The sequence below is a fragment of the Bos indicus genome, chromosome 17, assembly GCF_029378745.1.
Source record: "Bos indicus isolate NIAB-ARS_2022 breed Sahiwal x Tharparkar chromosome 17, NIAB-ARS_B.indTharparkar_mat_pri_1.0, whole genome shotgun sequence".
Taxonomy (NCBI): Eukaryota; Metazoa; Chordata; class Mammalia; order Artiodactyla; family Bovidae; genus Bos; species Bos indicus.
Genome location: NC_091776.1, coordinates 11,709,275 through 11,732,262, shown reverse-complemented (window position 1 = coordinate 11,732,262; position 22,988 = coordinate 11,709,275). Strand labels below are relative to the sequence as shown.

The 22,988-nt window shown below is 40.8% G+C and overlaps 1 protein-coding gene across 9 annotated transcripts in view; it reads right to left on the bottom strand.

Annotated features, from left to right (window-relative positions):
- Positions 1-21,795, bottom strand: part of SLC10A7 (solute carrier family 10 member 7) — a 323,368-nt gene extending 301,573 nt beyond the window's left edge. For 2 of the 9 annotated variants that reach the window (XM_070769030.1, XM_070769029.1), the window contains exons 1-3: positions 20,701-21,413; positions 13,099-13,181; positions 2,471-2,607 (exon numbers count right to left, since the gene is read on the bottom strand). In XM_070769030.1, coding sequence (XP_070625131.1) covers positions 2,471-2,607; positions 13,099-13,181; positions 20,701-20,800 — 320 coding nt within the window. In that variant the 5' untranslated portion in view covers positions 20,801-21,413. Of the gene's footprint in view, positions 1-2,470; positions 2,608-13,098; positions 13,182-20,700 lie in introns of all 9 variants that reach the window. The other 7 variants (XR_011561088.1, XR_011561087.1, XM_070769032.1 and 4 more) reach the window with 6 other exon arrangements.
- Positions 21,796-22,988: the final 1,193 nt, after the last annotated feature.

Here is a 22,988-nt window from a genome sequence, read left to right as displayed (position 1 = left end):
CAAGCTAGACCATTTTGATTGGCCATTCTATATACATATATATATATATATATATATATATATATATATATCCTACGTGCATACATGTTAAGTCTCTTCAGTTGTATCCAAATCTTTGTGACTCCATCGACAGTAAGCCCACCAGGCTCCTCTGTCCATGGGATTCTCCAGGCAAGAATACTCGAGTGGGTTGCCATGCCCTGCTCCAGGGGATCTTCCCCACCCAGGGACTGAATCCACATTTTTTAAATCTCTTGCATTGGCAGGTGGGTTCTTTATCACCGGGATCACCTGGGAAGCCCCATATGTCCTTCTGCTGCTACATATGTCCTACATATCCAACTAAACTAGAAAGTTCCCTGAATACAAGGAAAATGTTAGTCTTTTCCAATTTCTTAAGTGTTCTATGAAGGGCAGATACTCAGTAAATACTGGGCTCATTTGGGGTTTTTTTGGCCATACTGTGCAGCACATGGGATATCTTAGTTCCCCATCTGGGGATCAAACTCACGCCCCCTGCACTGAAAGTGCAGAATCTTAACCACCAGACCACCAACGAAGTCCCAAATACTGGTTCTTAATACACATCATACATTGTTGCTCTAAAATGATGTCATCATATTATGTAGCATTTTATAATTTCTGGTGAAATTTTACATGCTTCTCTCAAATTCAATTAAAACAGCACCCTTGATTCCCCCTCTTGTCCTAACCTTTCTCCCCCAGCTAAGTAAATGATGCTACCCATCACCCAGTAGCGCATACCCCAAATCTAGATGTCATCTTTGACATCTTTCCTTCTCTCTCTACACCCTATCCACCCATGGGTTCTGAGAACTCTAATTTTAAAACATAATCTCCATACATCCATTTCTTTCTACTGCACTGCTACCTCACCACACTAACCTCTGAGCTGGTCCCCAAGCTTTCTCTCAGGTCCTTCTACTATATGTTCTCCGTACCGGAACTAGAAGAATCATTTGCAATACAAATCAGAACCACATCACTCTCTTATTTAAATCCCTCCAGTAGCTTCACAAAATTAAAACTGAATGTTTTTCCATAGCCTGCAAAGCTCTACGGGAAGGGTCCTGTCCACCTTTCCAACCCTAAGTCATATTACTCATCCTCTACATCATTAGGCTTTGGTCATCATTGTCACTTTGCTGACTCTAGAACATACCAGGCTTGTTCCAGCCCTTACATATTCTAATTTCTTTGCCTAGAACGTTCTACCCCTAGAACTCTGCAGTGTAAATTAATCACCAGTCTATCCTCTCAACCATTTTCAACCATATCACACAGTTTTACTTCACATCATTTGTCTCTATCTTGATCACGGATTTACTTGTTTACTGACAATCACACCCAGAGTGTCCTTGACATGCAAAACTAACTGGCACTTGCCAATTTTGTTCACTGTTGTTTGTCCAAAACCTATAATTCCTAGCATATAATAGGAGCTAAATAAATAGCAAATAAATGAATGAATAACTGATCTCAATTGATGTCCCCAAAATCATTAATAAGCAGGCAATAAAAATATGATTATCTTCATTTTATAATTATAAAACATCTTCCCTGGTAGCTCAGTTGGTAAAGAATTTCCCTGCAGTGCAGGAGACCTGGGTTCAGTTCCCTGGGTTGGGAAGACTCCCTGGAGAAGTAAGTGGCAAACCACTCTAATACTCTTGCCTGGAAAATCCCATGGACAGAGGAGCTTGGTGGGCTACAGTCCATCGCAAGAGTTGGACACGACTTAGAGACTAAACCACCACCATAACTACAAAACAGGGAAATTGAGTTTTCAGACTAGTTTAAACCTAGTCTAGGTTTCAGACTAGATTAAAATGCAACTCTTAGGCCTGGAGTTCAGTATTTAAGCTGTTACACCATGATGCTAAAATGTGGCTAGTTTTAAACCACTTCAAATAATTTTTAAGTCATTTAATCCTTTTCACAAACATGGCAACATTTTTAATGGGAAAAAAGATCTTAACAAAAATGTATTGGTAATTCAATTATCCTATCAAACATAAAACAGAGCAAGTGAAAAAGTAAATGTTTGTCCTCTCTCTATATTTATTTCCTATATATTTTTAAAAACACATAGTATTTAGTAAGATATAGAATGCAAAAGTTAAAGCACCCAACTTACAGCCTACATTACACACACAAACACAGATCTTACATCCTCTAGTGTCTTCCATTTTTCTCCCAACAGAAAACTGTCTCTCCTGGAACCATAAGGTTAAGTAAGAGTGCATCTTTTAAGCTTCTGTTATAAAATAACTGAAATAATGAACTTCCTTGATGAAACACTATCATTTTTAGGAATAATAATAATGTTAAAAGTGTTTTTATTTCCTTATATCACACATAAGCCCTCTCATATACAGTTGCCACAGAAATGATAACGTCACTAAAGATGCCCCATTAAAAGTGGACCCTTCAAAATATTTAAACATACCCTTTTAAAAGCCATTCATTGATGGGTGTGATTGATAAAAGCTGAAGAAAAAGCCATACTGCTGCTGGGAAGAATGCAAGTGTAAAGATCTGAATAAAAAGATGTAGTTTTATATGCACCAAAGCACTTGTCAGCTCCTGTGAAAATGAAGGACACAAAATAACATAGGTAAGAAAACTATTTCTGAAGAGAGATTGCTGCCAAAACAACATCACATGAATTAGGTTTCATTTAATTGAGATATAGTTAACATATAATGTTGTACTAGTTTTAGGCATACAACATGATGATTCATTGTGTATACTGCAAAACGATCACCACAGTAAGTCTAGTTAATATCTATCAGTTTGGAGTTATTTCAGAGCTAAAATTTTTTACCTGTAAGCATACGCATAAGAGATAGACTTTAAGAAAAAGAAACTCTTCACGGTAATTATATTTTTATATAAAACTTATGAAATATTCTCATTTCTTTCAAATACAATACACCATAACAATTTAGATTCATAAAATTCTGGAATACAGCTAAGCTAACTACCTTAACACTAGCATAGATTTCAGAATTGCTGACACTATAAACACACACACGGGATGCTACAGAAAAATCCACACAAATTTTTTGGCTAACTCAAAAGAATAAAGTCTTGTTTAAAAATTTTGGCAGGACCTAGCATTTTAATTAAATTTGAGACCCTTTATTCATTACACCAGACCTGGCAAGGCCTCAACTTGGCAAGATGTTACTAAATCTACACACAAATCATAATTTAAAAAAATTTTTTTCCCAATAATATTCTATAATTCCAAAGGGCTCTTTCCCCAAAATCTACTCACTAGATTTTTTTTAAATGGGTCTAGTATTACCTTTTTATTATGTGAATACATGTAATACAAAATAAGAAAACTATAAACCGGTATTTTTTTAATCACTAGATTTCTCTGTTAACATTTACTGAATAGCAGAGCTCTGTGCCATGCTCTGGGCTTGCCATTTTTATGAATGTTACCTCATTTAATCCTGACAACAACTCTTATTAGGAAGATATTATCTGATGAGAACATTGAGACTGAGAGTGAATCAGAATCAAACCCATTTCTAGCAAGCTATCAAACCCATGCACGCCTGTTTCTACCAGCAAGTCACAGCACTGCCTCAAGAGGGAGAAGGTTTGCATGGAGACATGACATACCAGGAATACGCTGTGAGTCTCTCAGCTGGAAAAGGATGTAACAGTAAACTGGGATTTCAATATGTCCAAACTAACAAGCATTTACATTTGAATTTCTTTGAGTTATGTGGTTATTCAGAGGAAATGAAACAAATTCAGAAAGTAACAGAAAACATATAAAACACGCAGTCTTTAAAACGCATTCAAAGATTCCACAGAGTCACTGATTATAAACTTAGCACTACAATGTCCCTCACCTTCCCTAGGTCAAGTTAAGTCATGAAGTGGCCTCAGAGACATTAGTCACCTCATGCGAGGAGCTGACTCATTGGAAAAGACTCTGATGCTGGAAGGGATTGGGGGCAGGAGGAGAAGGGGACAACAGAGGATGAGATGGCTGGATGGCATCACCGACTCGATGGACGCGAGTCTGGGTGAACTCCGGGAGTTGGTGATGGACAGGGAGGCCTGGCGTGCTGCGATTCATGGGGTCGCAAAGAGTCGGACACGACTGAGCGACTGAACTGAACTGAACTGAACTGAAATAGTAGGTTAATGCACGCTCATTCACTGATCACCACTTTCTGCCATCTGTCTCAGCGGCTCCCACCCTTCATCTCTCTATGTGAAGACACACTGGGAGACATGCAGATCCAATCTCAATGCATCTCTAAAGGCACAGGCATCTGTGGAACTTCAGGCAACCCGGATCTAACAGAGAACACTCTGGGCTGCCTGAAGCCATGCTGGGTGCCCACATCAGAGCTCACGTAAAAGGGGCCGTCTTACACCGAACCAGATGTTTCACCCCAGAAAAAACTTGAGCACCAGCAGCTGGAAGAATTCTCAGGAGTCTTGAAACCAAATCGCACTCAAACACACTCAGAGGGATTCTACAAATACCAAATAACTATCAGTGGGTTTTTATTTTTAAAAAAATTAAAATGACTAGCCAGAATGCAGTAAACAAAGGTATTGGTATACAGTTCTTATAGGAATATAAAACGCTTTAACTTTTCTGAAAAGTAATTTGGGAGAGTATCTCAAGGACTAAAATATAACTCATATTCCTTAATTTCAAAATGTTTTGGCTAGGCTTTTCACCTAAGGATATAAGAAGTGGTTACAAGCATTTATATATAGAAAGAACTGATAGTCATAGCATTATCTATTACAGTAAAATTGGGAATCAGCATATATGTCCAAAAGTGGGAGAATAACTAATAACTTAGGGTAGCAACAGAGTGTTAAGAGCTATTAGAAAATATGTTAAAACTGTGTAGACTACCCCAATGTTCATCGCAGCACTGTTTACAATAGCCAGGACATGAAAGCAACCTAGATGTCTATCAGCAGATGAATGGACAAGAAAGCTGTGGTACATATACACAATGGAGTATTACTCACCATTAAAAAGAATGCATTTGAATCAGTTCTAATGAGGTGGATGAAACTGGAGCCTATTATACAGAGTGAAGTAAGCCAAAAAGAAAAACACCAATACAGTATATTAACACATATATATGGAATTTGGACCGTGAACTTCCAGATGTTCAAGATGGTTTTAGAAAAGGCAGAGGAACCAGAGATCAAATTGCCAACATCCGCTGGATCATCAAAAAAGCAAGAGAGTTCCAGAAAAAAAGCTATTTCTGCTTTATTGACTATGCCAAAGCCTTTGACTGTGTGGATCACAATAAACTGTGGGAAATTCTGAAAGAGATGGGAATACCAGAGCACCTGACCTGCCTCTTGAGAAACCTATATGCAGGTCAGGAAGCAACAGTTAGAACTGGACATGGAAAAACAGACTGGTTCCAAATAGGAAAAGAAGTACGTCAAGGCTGTATACTGTCACCCTGCTTATTTAGCTTATATGTAGAGTACATCATGAGAAATGCTGGGCTGGAAGAAGCACAAGCTGGAATCAAGACTGCCAGGAGAAATATGAATAACCTCAGATATGCAGATGACACCACCCTTACGGCACAAAGTGAAGAGGAACTAAAAAGCCTCTTGATGAAAGTGAAAGAGGAGAGTGAAAAAGTTGGCTTAAAGCTCAACATTCAGAAAACGAAGATCATGGCATCTGGTCCCATCATTTCATGGGAAATAGATGGGGAAACAATGTCAGACTCAATTTTTCTGGGCTCCAAAATCACTGCAGATGGTGACTGCAGCCATGAAATTAAAAGACGCTTACTCCTTGGAAGGAAAGTTATGACCAACCTAGACAGCATATTCAAAAGCAGAGATATTACCTTGCCAACAAAGGTCTGTCTAGTCAAGGCTATGGTTTTTCCAGTGGTCATGTATGGATGTGAGAGTTGGACTGTGAAGAAAGCTGAGTGCCGAAGAATTGATGCTTTTGAACTGTGGTGTTGGAGAAGACTCTTAAGAGTCCTTTGGACTGCAAGGAGATCCAACCAGTCCATCCTAAAGGAGATCAGTCCTGGGTATTCATTGGAAGGACTGATGCTGAAGCTGAAACTCCAATATTTTGGCCACCTCATGGGAAGAGTTAACTCATTGGAAAGACCATAACGCTGGGAGGGGTTGGGGGCAGGAGGAGAAGGGGATGACAGAGGATGAGATGACTGGATGGCATCACCAACTCGATGGACATGAGTTTGAATGAACTCCGGGAGTTTGTGATGGACAGGGAGGCCTGGCGTGCTGCGATTCATGGGGTCGCAAAGAGTTGGACACGACTGAGCGACTGAACTGAACTGAACTGATGGAATTTGGAAAGATGGTAACGATGACCCTATATGTGAGACATCAAAAGAGACACAGATGTATGGAACAGAGTTTTGGAGTCTGTGGGAGAGGGTGAGGGTGGGATGATATGGGAGAATGGCATTGAAACATGTATATTATCATATGTGAAATAGATCGCCAGTCCAGGTTCAATGCATGATACAGGGCGCTCAGGGCTGGTGCGCTGGGATGACCCTGAGGGATGGGATGGGGAGGGAGGTGGGAGGGGGGTTCAGGATGGGGAACACATGTACACTCATGGCTGATTGATTGATGTCAACATATGGCAAAAACCACTACAATATTGTAAAGTAGCCTTCAATTAAAATAAATAAATTAATTAAAAAAATAAAGTCTAAAACATTTTAGAAAAAACAAACAAACAAAAAAAAATGTGTAGACCAGGATGTAGGAGTTTGCGAATCTCTTCCTACTTAACCAACAGGCATGTCATTGGCTCAACTTATGGAGACCAAACCTGGCAATTCATTACTTCAGTCAGCACCTGCCTCCTTTCTAGGTACCTGGACTATCTCTCACAATTCAAACTTTCACAAGTTGTCTGACCCAGAAATTCTACTTCAAGGAATTAATCCTTCACATGTATTATCAAATGTAGAAAATAACATATTTTTAAGTTAGCCTTTTCAGAATGTTTATGATAGCAAAATGTCATAAGTTATACAAATGTCTATCAACAGAAAATGAGGAAATATATCAAGACACATTCTTAAAATACAGTATTTTTCAACATTCAAAAAGAAACAAGGAGTTTTTTATGTGCTGATATGAAACAATCCCCAAGATATGTGTTTTGAGTAAAATAAAGTAAGGTAGCAAACAGTACAAAATACCACAGTTTGACGGCGGGGGTGGGGAGGTACATATATGTTCATTTTTCATAGAGTATCTCTGGAAAGAGATACAGAAACTGTTCATATTGGTTTCCTCCAGAGAAGAGAACTGAGTATTTAGTAGAGGGGTGAAAAGAATACTTCTCATCATAAATACACTTATATCTTTTGATTTATGTTCATAAAAGTGAATAAAATACAAATTATCTTATTTTCAAATATAAAGAAAAAGTAAATAAAATATTAAATTACATGAAAAATTACCATTATACAATATAACATAGAAAAATAAAATTGTATATTGTGTATGTATGTGCATATTTATGCAAAAATATGTATACATATATATAATATATATACAATTTTTAAAAATTCTTTATTTTTAAAAGTCTCTACATACAAAACAAAGTTCCAAAGAATAGCACGGAGAAATAAGAAAGCCTTCCTCAGTGATCAATGCAAAGAAAGAGAGAAAAACAATAGGATGGGAAAGACTAGAGATCTCTTCAAGAAAATTAGAGATACCAAGGGGACATTTCATGCAAAGATGGGCACAATAAAGGACAGAAATGGTATGGACCTAACAGAAGCAGAAGATTTTAAGACGAGGTGGCAAGAATACACAGAAGAACTGTACAAAAAAGACCTTCATGACCCAGATAACCACTATGGTGTGATCACTCACCTAGAGCCAGACATCCTGGAATGTGAAGTCAAGTGGGCCTTAGGAAGCATCACTATGAACAAAGCTAGTGGAGGTGATGGAATTCCTGTTGAGCTATTTCAAATCCTAAAAGATGATGCTCTGAAAATGCTACACTCAATATGCCAGCAAATTTGGAAAACTCAGCAGTGGCTACAGGACTGGAAAAGGTCTGTTTTCATTCCAATCCCAAAGAAAGGCAATGCCAAAGAATGTGCAAATTACCACAAAATTGTACTCATCTCACACACTAGCAAAGTTATGCTCAAAATTCTCCAAGCCAGACTTCAACAGTACTTGGACCGTGAAATTCCAGATGTTCAAGCTGTATTAAAAAAGACAGAGGAACCAGAGATCAAATTGCCAACATCCACTGGATCAAAAAAAAAGCAAGAGAGTTCCAGAAAAACATCTACTTCTGCTTCATTGCCTACGCCAAAGCCTTTGACTGTGTGGATCACAACAAACTGTGGAACATTCTTAAAGAGATGGGCATACCAGACCACCTTACCTACCTCCTGAGAAGTCTGTATGCAGGTCAAGAAGAAACACTTAGAACTGGACATGGAACAACAGAGTGGTTCCAAATCAGGAAAGGAGTATGTCAAGGCTATATATTGTCTCCCTGCTTATATAACTTATTTGCAGAGTACATCATGAAAAACGCTGGGCTGGATGAAGTGCAAGCTGGAATCAAGATTGCCGGGAGAGATATCAATAACCTCAGATATGTAGATGACACCATCCTTATGGCAGAAAGTGAAGAAGAACTAAAGAGCCTCTTAATGAAAGTGAAAGAGGAGAGTGAAAGAAAAAGTTGGCTTAAAGCTCAACATTCAGTGCACTGGGATGACCCTGAGGGATGGGATGGGGAGGGAGGTGGGAGGGGGGGTCAGGATGGGGATGGCTGATTCATGTGAATGTATTGCAAAAACCACCACAATATTGTAAAGTAATAAAAAATGCTCAACATTCAGAAAACTAAGATCATGGCATCTGGTCCCATCATTTCATGGCAAATAGATGGGGAACCAATGGAACCAGTGATAGACTTCATGTTTTGGGGTTCTGAAATCACTGCAGATGGTGACTGCACCCTTGAAATTAAAAGATGCTTGCTCCTTGGAAGAAAAGCTATGACCAACCTAGACAGCATATTAAAAAACAGAGACATTACTTTGCCAACAAAAGTCCATCTAGTCAAAGCTTTGGTTTTTCCAGTAGACATGTATGGATATGAGAGTTGGACTATAAAGAAAGCTGAGCACTGAAGAATCGATGCTTTTGAACTGTGGTGTTGGAGAAGACTCTTGAGAGTCCCTTGGACTTCAAGGAGATCCACCCAGTCCATCCTAAAGGAAATCAGTCCTGAATATTCATTGGAAGGACTGATGCTGAAGCTGAAGCTCCAATACTTTGGCCACCTGATGTGAAGAACTGACTCATTTGAAAAGACCCTGATGCTGGGAAAGATTGAAGGCGGGAGGAGAAGGGGACGATAGAGGATGAGATGGTTGGATGGCATCACCGACTCAATGGACATGGGTTTGAGCAAACTCCAGGAGTTGGTGATGAACAGGGAAGGCTGGCGTGCTGCAGTGTATGAGGTCGCAAAGAGTCGGACATGACTGAGCAGCTGAAATGAACTGATATAAAAAATATGTCTAGGAAAAAAGGACTAAAATTCACACAACGTTAAGAGCAGTTATTTTTATTCTTTCTAATCTTTCTGCATGGGGAAATACTACTTTTGGAATCATGAAAAAAGTTATAAAAAATGTAGTTAAAAAAATACAAGCTGACCTGATAAATAACGATTAGAAACAAGTGACACTGTATCAGACTAATGGAACAGTAAAGAACCCAGCAAAATGAATCACAAGGGGCTGCTATGTTGGGTCATCAAGGTCTTCTTAACAACATGGAGTTAACAGACGTGAAATGTTTCCAAGAAAGATTCCAAGACTGTCACAAAAACCCAATGTTCTATATTTTTTGTATCTTCTTCATACAATTTTAAAGCTAAAATAAGGTAGCAGTGGAAAAGAAAAAGCAAGTAAACACTATAAAATTCAAAAGAGTATTACTCCAAACATATCCGTGTAGAATTTAGGGCCACATACTTAAATAAACACCATCATGAATAATTGAAAAGTTGATTTCGCATGACATTTTGTTTACTCACATGTAATACAGGTCAAATTCCATTAAAATAAACTTAAAGGGATACTCCACATACCGGGGCCTCACTGACAGCATCAAGAATTGCTTAAAATCAGAGGCTCAGACTGGGATTTGGAAATATTTTCATTACATACCAATTTCCCTGCTAACCCTTATTTGACCTTTACTGGATTTGCTTTGAGAAGCAGCCTCATAGCTCTGGGCTGGATACAAGCAGCAGTAGCCTCAAGTTTAGAATTTGCTATAGTTACTTCTAAGCTAATAGGATTTTTGAAAAAATGATCTGTTTAGGAAAATAAGGAAAACTAAACATTTTAGTCTACTGGGGACCCTTCTCAGGCTCTGAGCTTCCTGTTCATCTTTGCTCCTCTCCCAGGCCAAGCACAAGTTTACAAGGCTGCAGGACCTGTGGTCATAAGCACGTCTGGGTACCTGTTTAAGTGAGATTGGTCCCGTTACAATCTCTTCAGTGACTAATCCTCTGAAACTGCAGGTCTGAAGCTAACTAAATATAAAATATATTTCAAATGTGACCATATTTCATAACACTACAAAAGAAAGTTCAGAAACCATTTCAACAGGTATTTCACAAACTAGAAACCAAGAGTTATAAAACAAGATTTAGCATTAAATCTTTTTAGCATAAAGTATTAATACACAGTCCTTTATAATTGTAATAAATGACCAAAACAAATTTTAGAATACACATCATTACCTCAACATATAAGTAATACTACATGAAATGTTCAAGATAAATCAAACTTGAGTGGGACCAATGTAAATGCTTGCAAATAGACTCAAGTTAATAATAATTTGCTGTCTCCTATGTGCAAAAATGCACTATTCCAGGACCTAGTAGGATAAAAAAAATAGTAGCCCCGGCTGATATTAATTTGATTATTAACTAAAACACAAGTAACATGAAGATCAGATTGCTACCTCCTAACTTACAACTGTTCACTTGCTTGGGAAATTAGCAAGGCCTAGTGATGGTTTAACACTACATAATGATGCAATCTAGGGCATCTTAAGTTAAATGGATCTTGAAAATGACTTAATGTTGTATTAGTTTGAAAAGGGCCCTTAACGGAGGAAGTGGCTTTGATGGCTGCTTAGATACCATGATAAAACACAGGATCCCGGCATTTCATCATCAGAGCCAAATTGGCTGGATGAAGGTTTCCTAGGTGCTTACAGAAGAATTTGGTCCTTAGAAAATGCTGGTAAGTATGACATTCTTCCTTCTTCAACTCCTGCATCCCACAGAGTTGGCTGCTTGACAGTATAGCGTTAAGCAAGAAACTAAAGGAGTGAGAGAATCAAATCTTGCCAGATTTCCCAAGGCATAAAGAAAAACTGTTGGAGAAGGAAATGGCAACCCACTCCAGTATTCTTGCCTGGGAAATCCCATAGACAGAGGAGCCTGGAGGGATGCAGTCCACAGGGTTACAAAGAGTTGGAATCGACTTGGCAACTTCACAACAGAGAACAGCTGCAGACATTAAGCAGCCAGCAGGGGATGTAGTTAGAGCAATGTCTCAAGCACAGGGCTTGGGTGAGGCACCTGTTCCACAAAGAGAATCAGCCAAGGCCAGCAGGAAGACCTCCAGGGAAGACCCATCCAGTACCACAGGAGTGGCAAGTATCTTTCTGTATCACTGGATCCCACATTTGAGAACCAAATGTAGAACTCAGGTGTTGACAGAGAAAGCCTATGCCCGCCCCCCCAAGCACCAACCATAGTCCTCTCACGTCAACATAACTTACAAAAACCAGAATGTAACCTATTTAGGAAATCTCATTCTAAGTCAGTTTCAAAAGAGCAAGTAATTAGTGACAATATTTCAAATTCTTGAGACAAAATTTCTCAGACATTACACAGGGGTCCCTTCTATATCAAAAATGCCCCATTGGTAAGATTTATACCAACTTGACAACTACAGAATACATAAATTTAGTCAGAGCATGCTTTTTCCAAGTTGCTACTAGGATGGTCAAAAGTGAAGGTAACTAAATACAGTTTTTATTCAAAGCACACTTAAAATTAAAATAAATACAAGCAAGATGTAATGTGGAAACAGAATTTTAAACCTATTTCCAAAAATGCCCCAAATCCTGACATAGTAAGAGTCCCTACCTACATATTACATATGAATAAGCATATCTTAGAATGACAACTTTACAAGCTCAACATAATTTCTTGAAAGGTAAATGGGTATTTTCTTCTTTTCTTCTTTTATTACAATTCAAAGGAGAATCATAAATTCTACTCATTCCTCTCTCGGATGTTAAAATATCTTGATTTGCTTAATTCTAAAAGAATCTCATATTCAGGGATAGCTAGATCAGTAAATAAAATTACCTGTGTGTGTTCATGATAGATGGTGGTTTAATGTGAAAAATTCCTGCATTTCAGTTAAAACATTCATTAATACGTTTATATATTAATATGTAATAGATATGCCATATTAATAGGTAATAGATATGCCAACAAAGAATATACTTAAAAAAAAACCACAAAAATTAGTTAAAAACTATAAGCAGCAGCACTTGAGCAACACAAGTCCTAGAAGCTAAAGAAGATCCACAAGTTATGGAAACCTAACTAAACATCAGTGGCTCCAGAGTGCCCCAGCAGGGGCCACTACAGTGACCAACACAATCTGAGAAAGACCGGAAGTAGATGTTTCAGTTCACTGTATTAAAAACATAACCACTCTAACCACACCTTCCTTTGGTCTCCATGCTGCTGTCCAACTATAGTATAGTATCTATGATACGCAGTTACTAGGTACAAAACTCAAGTCCTTTGCAGAGGTGCAAGTCACTCTCTGTGACAGGGAAGCCTTCAGACTGTAAATATACATGGCTTTACAAAAGGAAACTGAAATTTCAAAGCAGTAAGCGCAAATTAAATTTTTCTCCCTGCTTTTCATGTGCCCCCATAGGTAACAGTACCTCTGTATTTAATGATAGTCCGCTGTTAAAGAATATTGTTGCGACAGCAATGTAGGAGACAGTTATTTCTGGCTTCAGTGGTCCTAAAGAGAGAGAAATGAGTCACTGTTAGATAAGCATTTCCGACAGGCATTTACTTGACACGAAAGAAGAATCCATTGGAGGAGAACAAACGGGACTTTAAATCTTGGTGTTGCCTCTACTGTACTAATGAGCTGACAGAGCTGAGTGTTCACTGTGAGGCAGCCTAACTCTGGACAGGATTTTCCGGAGGGCAAGGACCACGGCCGTCCAGTTCAGCACAGAATCCTCAGACCAGAAGAATGAAAATAAACACTGCTCTCACACAGGAGAGCAGACAGGCAGCATCCTTCTACATTAATTCTGATTTTATCTGCCACAGTATCTGTGCTTATATAACAATCAAAATTCTCCCCCACCAGCACCACCAAAAGAAGAAAATCAGTGGAAGAAGTCCCCTTCTTTTTAGCAAATATTATCTTATTTCTCCTAGGATATCAGAGATCAAACCTTATATTCATGCACGTTCAGTTCTGCCCGCGTGCACTCAGAGCACAAGTATTTATTGAGCACTTACTATATGAATAAGATAATGCATATAGAGTAGCAGAGTGTGTGTGTGTGCACTTAGATGCTCAGTTATGTCTGACTCTTTACAACCTCATGGACTCTAGCCCCGCCAGGCTCCTCTGTCCATGGGATTCTCCAGGCAAGAATACTGGAGTGAGTTGCCATGCCCTCCTTCAGGGGATCTTCCCAACCCAGGGATCGAACCCAGGTCTCCTGCACTGCAGGCGGATTCTTTACTGTCTCAGCCACCTGGGAAGCCCGAGTAGCAGAGTACTTAACAATATATTGTTAAGATTGCTAAGATTAAATTTTGCCAGGCCCCAGGAATACTGTGGTGAACCAGATAGGGCTGATCTTTCACCTCTGGAAAATCTTCTCTAGAGACAAAGTGGCACCACCCTAGAGGTGCTAATACTATGGGTATAACAGGGACGACCCTAATATTTATTGATTGATTGATGTAGCTTATACACAATCGGGGGCTTCCCTGGTGGCTCAGTGGTAAAGAATCCAGCTGCCAAAGCAGGAAACACAAGCTCGATCCTTAGGTCAAGAAGATACCCTGGAAAAGGAAATGGCAACTGACTCCAGTATTCCTACCTGGAAATCCCATGGATAGAGGAGCCCGGCAGGCTACAGTCCACGGGGTTGCAAAAGAGCTGGTCGTGACATAGCGACTACACAACAAACAACAGCAGACACAATTGACTTGAAGACCTAATTCACTAACCAAAGGACAACGCTGCAATTCTGAGAAAGTGCCATTTTATCCCCATATAACAGTGGTTCTCCAGCTGTGGAAATTTTGTCACCCATGGACGTTTGGCAATGTTCTGAAACATTTTTTGGGGTTGTTATAACTCAGGGGGTAGGGTGCATTACTGACATCTAGTAGAGACCAGGAATTCTCCTAAACATCCCGGAGAATATTTTTTAGAATGATCATATCCAATGATATGAATTATCATATCCAAAATCAAACGTATCAGAATTATCATATCCAAAAATGTCAATAACAGTAGAAACTAACACAACATTCCAAAGCAAGTATACTCCAATAAAAAAAAGGGGAGTTCAAATGTATCTGTACTTCATTATTTCTTATACTGAAAACTAAATAAATCCAAATAAATATTAGCAAAAAATTTTTTAAACATCAATAGTGCCAGGGTTGAGAAACCCTAGCACGGACCAACATTTTAAAATCTGAGATCACCTCATATTTGACATTTTATACAGCCCTCTTGCAGGAGGTTGAATAGTATCCCTCCAAAATGCATGTCTACTAGAACCTATGAAGCTAATTTGGAAATTGGGTCTTTGCAGATGTAATCGGGTTATTAATAAGTGGTCTAATTGGATTGGGGGGAGCTGTAATCCAGTGACTGGTATTCTGGTAAGTGGAGGCAACTCTGGATATGGTCACAAACAGAGGGAAGATGGCCTTGTGAAGACTGAGGCAAGGAACCAAGGACATCTGGTAACCACAAGCCAGGAGAAGCAAGGAAGAGCTCCTCCCTAGAGCATTCGGTGGGCAGACAGCCATGATCACATTTTGATGTCTGAATTCTGGGAAAAAAAAAAATTTCTGTTGTTTTTGCCACCCAGTCTGAGGAAATTGGTCGTGGCAGCGCTAGGGAATGAATACACTCCTGCAGAGCCGAACAACAGGACCAAAATCGTGCTTCCTCCGCTGCCTGCCACTCTCCACCATTCCTATAGGTACTGCTCAATGAAAAAGCCCAAGCTCAGGAAGAATTACCACTCAGTCAGTCAACAACATTTTACAAAAATATTTATTTATTTGTTTGGCTGCCCCAGGTCTTAGTTGCAGCACGTGGGTCTCAGTTCCCTGATCAGAAATGGAATCCAGGCTCCCTGCACTGGGAGCTCGGAGTCTTAGCCACCGGACCACCAAGGAAGTTCAGTCCACAAACCTTTTTTATGCTACTACAATGCTACATTTTCAGAGAAGGCCATGGCACCCCACTCCAGTACTCTTGCCTGGAAAATCCCATGGACAGAGGAGCCTGGTAGGCTGCAGTCCATGGGGATGCGAAGAGTCGGACACGACTGAGCGACTTCACTTTCACGTTTCACTTTCATGCATTGGAGAAGGAGATGGCAACACACTCCAGTGTTCTTGCCTGGAGAATCCCAGGGACGGGGGGAGCCTGGTGGGCTGCCGTCTATGGGGTCGCACAAAGTTGGACACGACTGAAGCGACTTAGCAGCAGCAGCAGCAGCAGCAGTACATTAGTGAAAAAAAGAAACAAAGATCTCCTTCAACACTGTGATACATTATTTTAGATACCTGGCATTCACACAGATCATTTTGCTATGATCTGAGAAAAAAGGAGCAAAGGGAGAAGGCTGGTATAGAGGTGTTACACTTCAATGCAGTGAAAGAGTTTCAAAAAAGAAGTACATTTTTTTTTCCAACATACTTGTGAGTGAATCTGTCTCAGCCACTCACACTTTGGAATAATATTTCATCAAAGCTGAGGAAAGGTGATTCAGGAGCAGATTTGAAAGTCCAGGAATCGGGTTCACTTTGGAAGTAAATGCCTTCCAGGAATTTTTAATATCCTGTTTGTTTGCTTTTTAAAAAAACTCATAGCATTTTTCTTTTCCTTCAATCCCAAGTGTTTTTTGAGATCTATTCTTCTCAACTGTGCTTCTATCCACAGTGGTGACCCTGATTTTCTGTATATGATGGGTTACAGTTACCAGTATGGGCTTCTCTGGTAGCTCAGACAGTAAAGAATCTGCCTGCAATGTGGGAGATCCAGGTTTGATCCCTAGGTCAGAAAGATCCCTGGAGAAGGGAATGGCAACCCACTCCAGTATTCTTGCCTGGAGAATTCCATAGACAGAGGAGCCTGGTGGGCTACAGTCCATGGAGTCGCAAAGAGTCACACGACTGAGTAACTAAAACACATACACAGAGTTAACAGTATATTTGCAAGCGATAGCTAGGCAACATATCCAAAGATGCATCTCCATAGCAAGTACATGAAATGACTTGGACTGCATGTTTCTTTTGGGCAGCTAAAGCTTACTTTAGTTAGCCAACAACTGAATCTTTTAAAAAGCTAACTCTTCCCACACTCCAGACACATACACATATATAGACAAACATCATAACTATTAACCAATGGGCACAATTCAGTGGAATGATCCTTCACTTTGAATGTTTTAAATCCTAAAAACAATGTGTACTGGTTTTTTTATTAGATGCAGATCTAAATAACTCTAATCCATGGAAGAACCTGGTGAGACTATTCCAGGTCCACTGACAATGTACCATTTAAAGGGGAAGGAGGAATCAATTCTAATTTGGAGAAACCTAAAGCCCCTTTGAGACAGCTGCTAATGGATCGTCCACTGTGTGAATGAGGAACTAGAAGCTGGCAGGGCTGAAATTAAAAGCTGATAAATATTTGCACAGAGTGAGAGTTGAAACTATGCTGTGGAATGATATTTGGCCTCTCTCCAAGGTCATGATTATATCTTCCAAGTCATGAATATAACCAGGTTCAGATCTTGCGATGGCTATAAAGAGCAAAGGAGAAATGTAAATTAGAACTTTTCCTTAAACGAAAGCAAAAAAAAGAGGTTTATCAGTGAAAATGGGATGGGATGGCAACATCAAAAGAAAAACTAACCATAAAAACAAAGCAACTTTGGGACTTCAAACTCATATTTTATAAATATGAGAATGGGGGTGGGGAGATAGAAAATTATTTGGAATGCTTAAGAATGCAACGAACTATTATTTCATAAAACCTACTATCATCAAGTAAATTTCATTCCTAAACTTCATCTAAGGTGTTCATGCTAATGTTCTTAAGTTTATGCAGGAGCATGTTTCTGGTTATGTTTTCTTAAAGGAAAAATGAAGCAATTTCCTTTTTAGAAGGTATGTCTTATTAATAGCAATAATTTCAGTTATAGATGCAAGTAGAAATAAGAAGCTTACTCTATACTTCCAAAGAAGCCTTTCTTTCCTAGAATGAATAGTACAGTGTTGAACTCTGGTAAACTCCAAGACGGGTAGAGCTCAGGGTGCCCCTGGGTTGAAATGCAACGGAATATCTACACCTGAAAATCGCACATTCACATCTCTCCTGGCTCTTCACATTTAACTTTTTAATATATTTAAACATGAAATGTAACTGAGTAAAAAGAACAGAAAAGTAAGAATTAAATGATCTACACTGGTATCTGTTCCACTTTTTCCATTGTGGAAAGTCATTCAACTTCTCTCACTTTAGCGTTCCCACCTCTGTAAATTTCCAGCCATATATAACTCACCCATTGGTTATATAGATTGCTTTTAAAGGGAGGTCACAGCAAAGATGTGATACTTTAAGTGTAGAAGTCCTACACTTCAAAACAGAGTGAGGTCATTAAGGTAGTGATCCAGGCAAAGATGAGGAGACCCTCTTAACAAGTTGAAAACAATCACAACTTCCTGCTGAAGAGAACAGAAAACTGTTCAACTGAAAATTTCTCAGTCAATGTGAGTGCATTCAAAATGTATATGAATTCCAGTGTACAGACCCAAAAATGAAACTTCTGACTACGAGGGACAAGCAAAAAGAGATGCTTTAGATCATTCTGTAGAGCACAAGAGGCCAGAACACTTTCAGCCACCATTCCTCTCCTGGGTCCTAGATTTTTGTTGTTTAAACTAATGGAGTCAAAGTGTTGTTTGGTACTATTCGGAAGTTTGTTTTTATTGAAGAAGATTTACAGGTGGGAAGGTCAATTGAAGATACTTGATACAAGAACTTATCCTGAGGGTCTGTATAACAAATCCCAAACATTTAACTTTTTTTTTTTAGAAACAGTAACTTTTACACTTGGATATCTCTCTCAAAAAAAAAAAAAAATCACATGAGTACACAGTTGTCTAATATTAGCTGAATCTGCTCAGCTTCTTTTGGGCTATAAAAATCAGAGTATGGAAAATGTCTTTATTACAGAGAGCCTTTCTTTATAATGGTTATTCATTTTTAATGATTTATTGCCAAGAATGGATTTATTGCCAAGAATGTATGGATGTTGCAACTGGTATGATATAACGGAAGTCCCGGTTCCCAGTCCTTCCTCTCCCCTGAGCTAGCTAACTTGACCTAGGGTGAGTCACCTGACCTCAGGTCTCAATACCTTCAGCTGTAAAAGAAACATGTTGGCTTAAAAGGATTTAAAGTTCCCTCTCAGCTCTTAATAGTCTCCTCTTTTATAATTAAACAAACTCTAGATTAATGGCATAGGGACTAGTGAAAATGGGAAACAATATTTCTAACATACAATAACCCCCAAAACTTCACTAAGTAGAATCTGAGGGAACAAGCAAGAATGCATCTCACACCTGTCACTGGGGGGAAGCCCTGGGAAAATGATTCAGCAGTCCACAACCCTCCATCCCACTGAGCAGCCCAGGAACGTAAGAGAAAAAGGAATTTGACCAAACCTAGTCTCTGCAGATCTCAACATGGAGGATCATACATTACCTGTAACATCACCTTAACACTCAGCAAATCAGAGACCTAACACTGTAAGCTACAGACTCTGCAAGTGAAAGGTACACCCGAGATCACCACAAAGATACTCTCTAACACTCTTCATACCCAGCAAGCTTCAGGGACAAGGGAACTGATTGGACAGAACCTGAATACTAGCCTTCACAAATTTCCCGAAAGCTCACAGAGAAACTATGTCAAAGGAGAAACTGGTATCTTCAGCAGGATAACCAGCCCAACAGCTTTACTCTCACAGCTATACATCCTCCACATTGTGGACTACGTTGAACAGAAAAGGAAAGAACATAAAAGAAAAAGTTTTAATCTCTACTGTCTTTGTTCAAAAAATTATTTTTAAATGTTTTCTGAAGCTACCTCTAAATGGAGGTATTGAGGGCAGAGGGTAGAAGGAACCGCTGTTCCCCTGAGAGAGCATTTCATTCACTTTCATCATGTTTGAACAAAAAGGTACAAATAACTTCAAATAGCCTCCTGACTGTTCACTCTGGCATGAACATTGTGTGCTCACTTCCGTCCTTATCTGTTCCTGTGTGGCTGGTGTGTAAATAAGCATGAAATAAGCAATGAAATAAGCATGCTGTCAATAAGCATGAAAACTGCCAAACGAAGTCAAGCAGACAATGAACTAAAGAAATTCAATGAACATTTATGAAAAGTGAGACATGCTTGTCTAAGGGTGGGAGGAGGTGTGGTGGGACAGGAAAGGCTAATGCTATTTCCAGTCATTTCCACCAATGCCCATCCACACAGGACAAGGATTCCACTATTCAGAGATCTGGGTGTGATTTTTAAGCCCGCCTACATTTCCTTGCCAAAATACACAGCACACAGGGTCTAACACAGCCCGTATCTGTGAAACTGCTAAGTGTAGCAACTGTGCCGGCCGTACACGGAAGCAGTGAGTGCAACGTGTCAGTCGGCTTGGGAGTTTGTGGAGCGGCAGAACGGCAGGAAAACACCACTCTCCAACATGTGGGCCACCAAATCTGAGTTGGAAGAGGAAAGAGTATCCCTTTTTCTCCCCCCGCCGCCGGCCCGCCTTTCCTTTTTTAACGTGGGGGAGGGGAGTGTCGAAAATGGACAAGGTAATGGTGTTCACTCCGATAGATAAGGAACTCCAGGCAACCTAGCGTCCCTTGGGATAGGATGCTACTTTGAAGGCAGGAGGGATAAGTTTCATTCTCGGTAACCTCACTGCTTGACACTAAGGATTCTCAATCCTTAGTCCGCGGCAAAGGCAACCTGCGTTCAAATTCCCTTGCCTCCTTCCTAGTTATAAATCCTCTCTGGGGCTGACAAATTGAAAAATCAGCTAAAAGGCCAAAAGACACCAAGGGCTGGTCAGTGCCCCTAAGAGAGGCAGACACTCCCCAATTCCTGTCTCCCTCTCCTGTCCAAGACTCGAAAATTAGTTCTGAAGTGGGAACCGCGGCGGAGCATGCAGAGGTGGAGCACTTACCCCCATTCATCCCTATGGACGGCTCCAGCTTTGCTCCCGCGATCGCCAGTACTATTCCAATCATGAACCATTCTTTCCTCATTCTCTCCAGCAGCCTCATGTTTGTTAGGGTGGGTGGGTTTTGTTTATTTGCTTGGCTTTTTTTCTTTTTAAGCTACGGTCGCTTAATCCCCGGGGCTTCTCCACACTTTCCAAGCTCCCACCTGACATGCAGCAGAGCAAGTCAAATTGCTACTTGTAAATTAAAGACCAGGGGGTTGCTCCGGCGGCTTTGAGGAGGGCTGGGAGTAGTAGTATCCAGTGACAGGAAAGTCTCACTGAGCGCCGCCATCTCTACCGTACGGCCCCTAATAGAAGCACACACGAAACCGCGGCTCTAGCCGCGCCTCCCAAGCGCAAACGCTCAAAAGCGAACGTTTGGGCGAAAACGGCCGGCGCTGGCGATTAGGGAAGGAAAGCTGGCTGCCTGGTAGGGCTGACAAACTCGCCGCAGTCGAGACCTGAGGAACCTTAAAAATGACAGGGACAGGGAGTGACGTGAGGAGCCACAGCCTACTTGTTCTATCAAGGGTTCCAACAAACCCGCCCTGTAGGCACAGCAACCCGCCCTCTCGGAGTACATCTGCGGAAAGATTCTCTTTTGATTCGCCTTGAGCCTGCGGGAAGGGTCAGGGTGCTCTTGAGTCAGGGATTTCTCCGTCGGCAGCTGGAGCGGCGGGCTGCAGGGTTATTGGTGGCGAGCCTCTTCGAGACATTACGACGCTTCCTGGACGCCGGCGTTGACGTGTACGCTGGGGGAAGGGGAGGCCGCGCTCTGTCTCCGAGCTTTCGGCGCTTCAGGAGTTAGCCGAGCTCGTCAGCCGCCTGGGGAAAGCTGCGTCCCCGCAGCTGGGAAGCTTTAGCCTCGAGAAATGGGTTGAGGATTGGGCACCGAGCAGATGCCCACAGACAGAGGACCGACGCGTCCGGGAGGGCTTGCCAGAGCCCCAGGTCGGTCGCCCCCGGAAGGGCCCTCAGCCCCAACCCCCTTCGCCACTACCGGCCCGGGAGTGGGGACTTTGGAGGTTCAGCCCCGCTACCGGAGACCGGATCTCGAGCTCTCTCCCTGCCTCTCAACCAAGCTGACGAGGGTCAGAGTGGGCGTCTGAGCTGGCTTCTCTGAAGAGTGCACGCTTTTGCTAGACCCCAGACCGTGCCCAACCATCATCAGGGCAACTGTGGGAAGAGGGTCAGGTTCGGCAAGGAAAAAGTGGTGAGCGACCGAGTTGGGGCGGGGGAGGGCGGGTCCTGCCTTCCATTGCCCCACGTGCAAGATTCTTTCCCTCCCCATTTCTCCCTTTAAGTGTTTTCTGATAAACAGGGACATTGCTAGTTTCATGAATGGACTTCCTACCCATAGACCCTGCAGGAATGTCAACTCCTTCGCTTATGCACCCCAATAAATAAATCAGGAAAATGCTGTGTTCTCACCAAGAACTCTGATCACTGGAAATGATTTTTAGTTGTAGTGGTTACCTAAAGGGAAAGAACACAAAGCACTGTGAATTCTGCATCAGGTTCCTATGGATACTGTAACATATACCTCAAAATGGAAGCCAGAAGTCCCAAATCAGGGTGTTGCCAAGGCCACACTTCCTTTGGAGCTTGTGAGGAGAAAATCCTTCCGTGTCTCTTATAGCCACTATTGGTTGTTGGCATTACTTGGCTTCCTTGGCTTATGGCCACAGCACTCCAGTCTCTGCATCTATTTTCACATTGGTGGCTGCTGTTGTGTATATCTCCTATAAAGACATTTGTCATCCCCTGGAGAAGGAAAAGGCAACCCACTCAAGTATTCTTGCAGAGAATTCCATGGACAGAAGAGCCTGGCAGGCTACAGTCTAGGGGGTTGCAAAGAGTTGGACACCACTGAGCAACTAACATACCAATAGGAGTCCACCTTACATTGTTCTCATGGACTTTATGTCTAATAAAATGGTAATAAAAACCTGTCCCATCAGGCTGTTAAAAAGATTCAGTGGTATAGTGTATATGTCCATTGCTTTGCATGGAAAAAATACTCATTCATTTATTCAAAAAAAATGTTTTTTGAGCTTCTACTTTGTGCTAGGCATTATTCTAGATACGGGTTGTTACAAGGAAAAGTAAGAGACAAGGTTTCAGCTTTCCTTGTGTGTTCGAATGACATAGAAGAGTAATATAAGTGCCATGATGATAATATAACAGGTCCAACCAGTGAGAGAGAATAACAAGGAAGCTACTTTGAGTGGTCGGGGGAGGCCTTTATG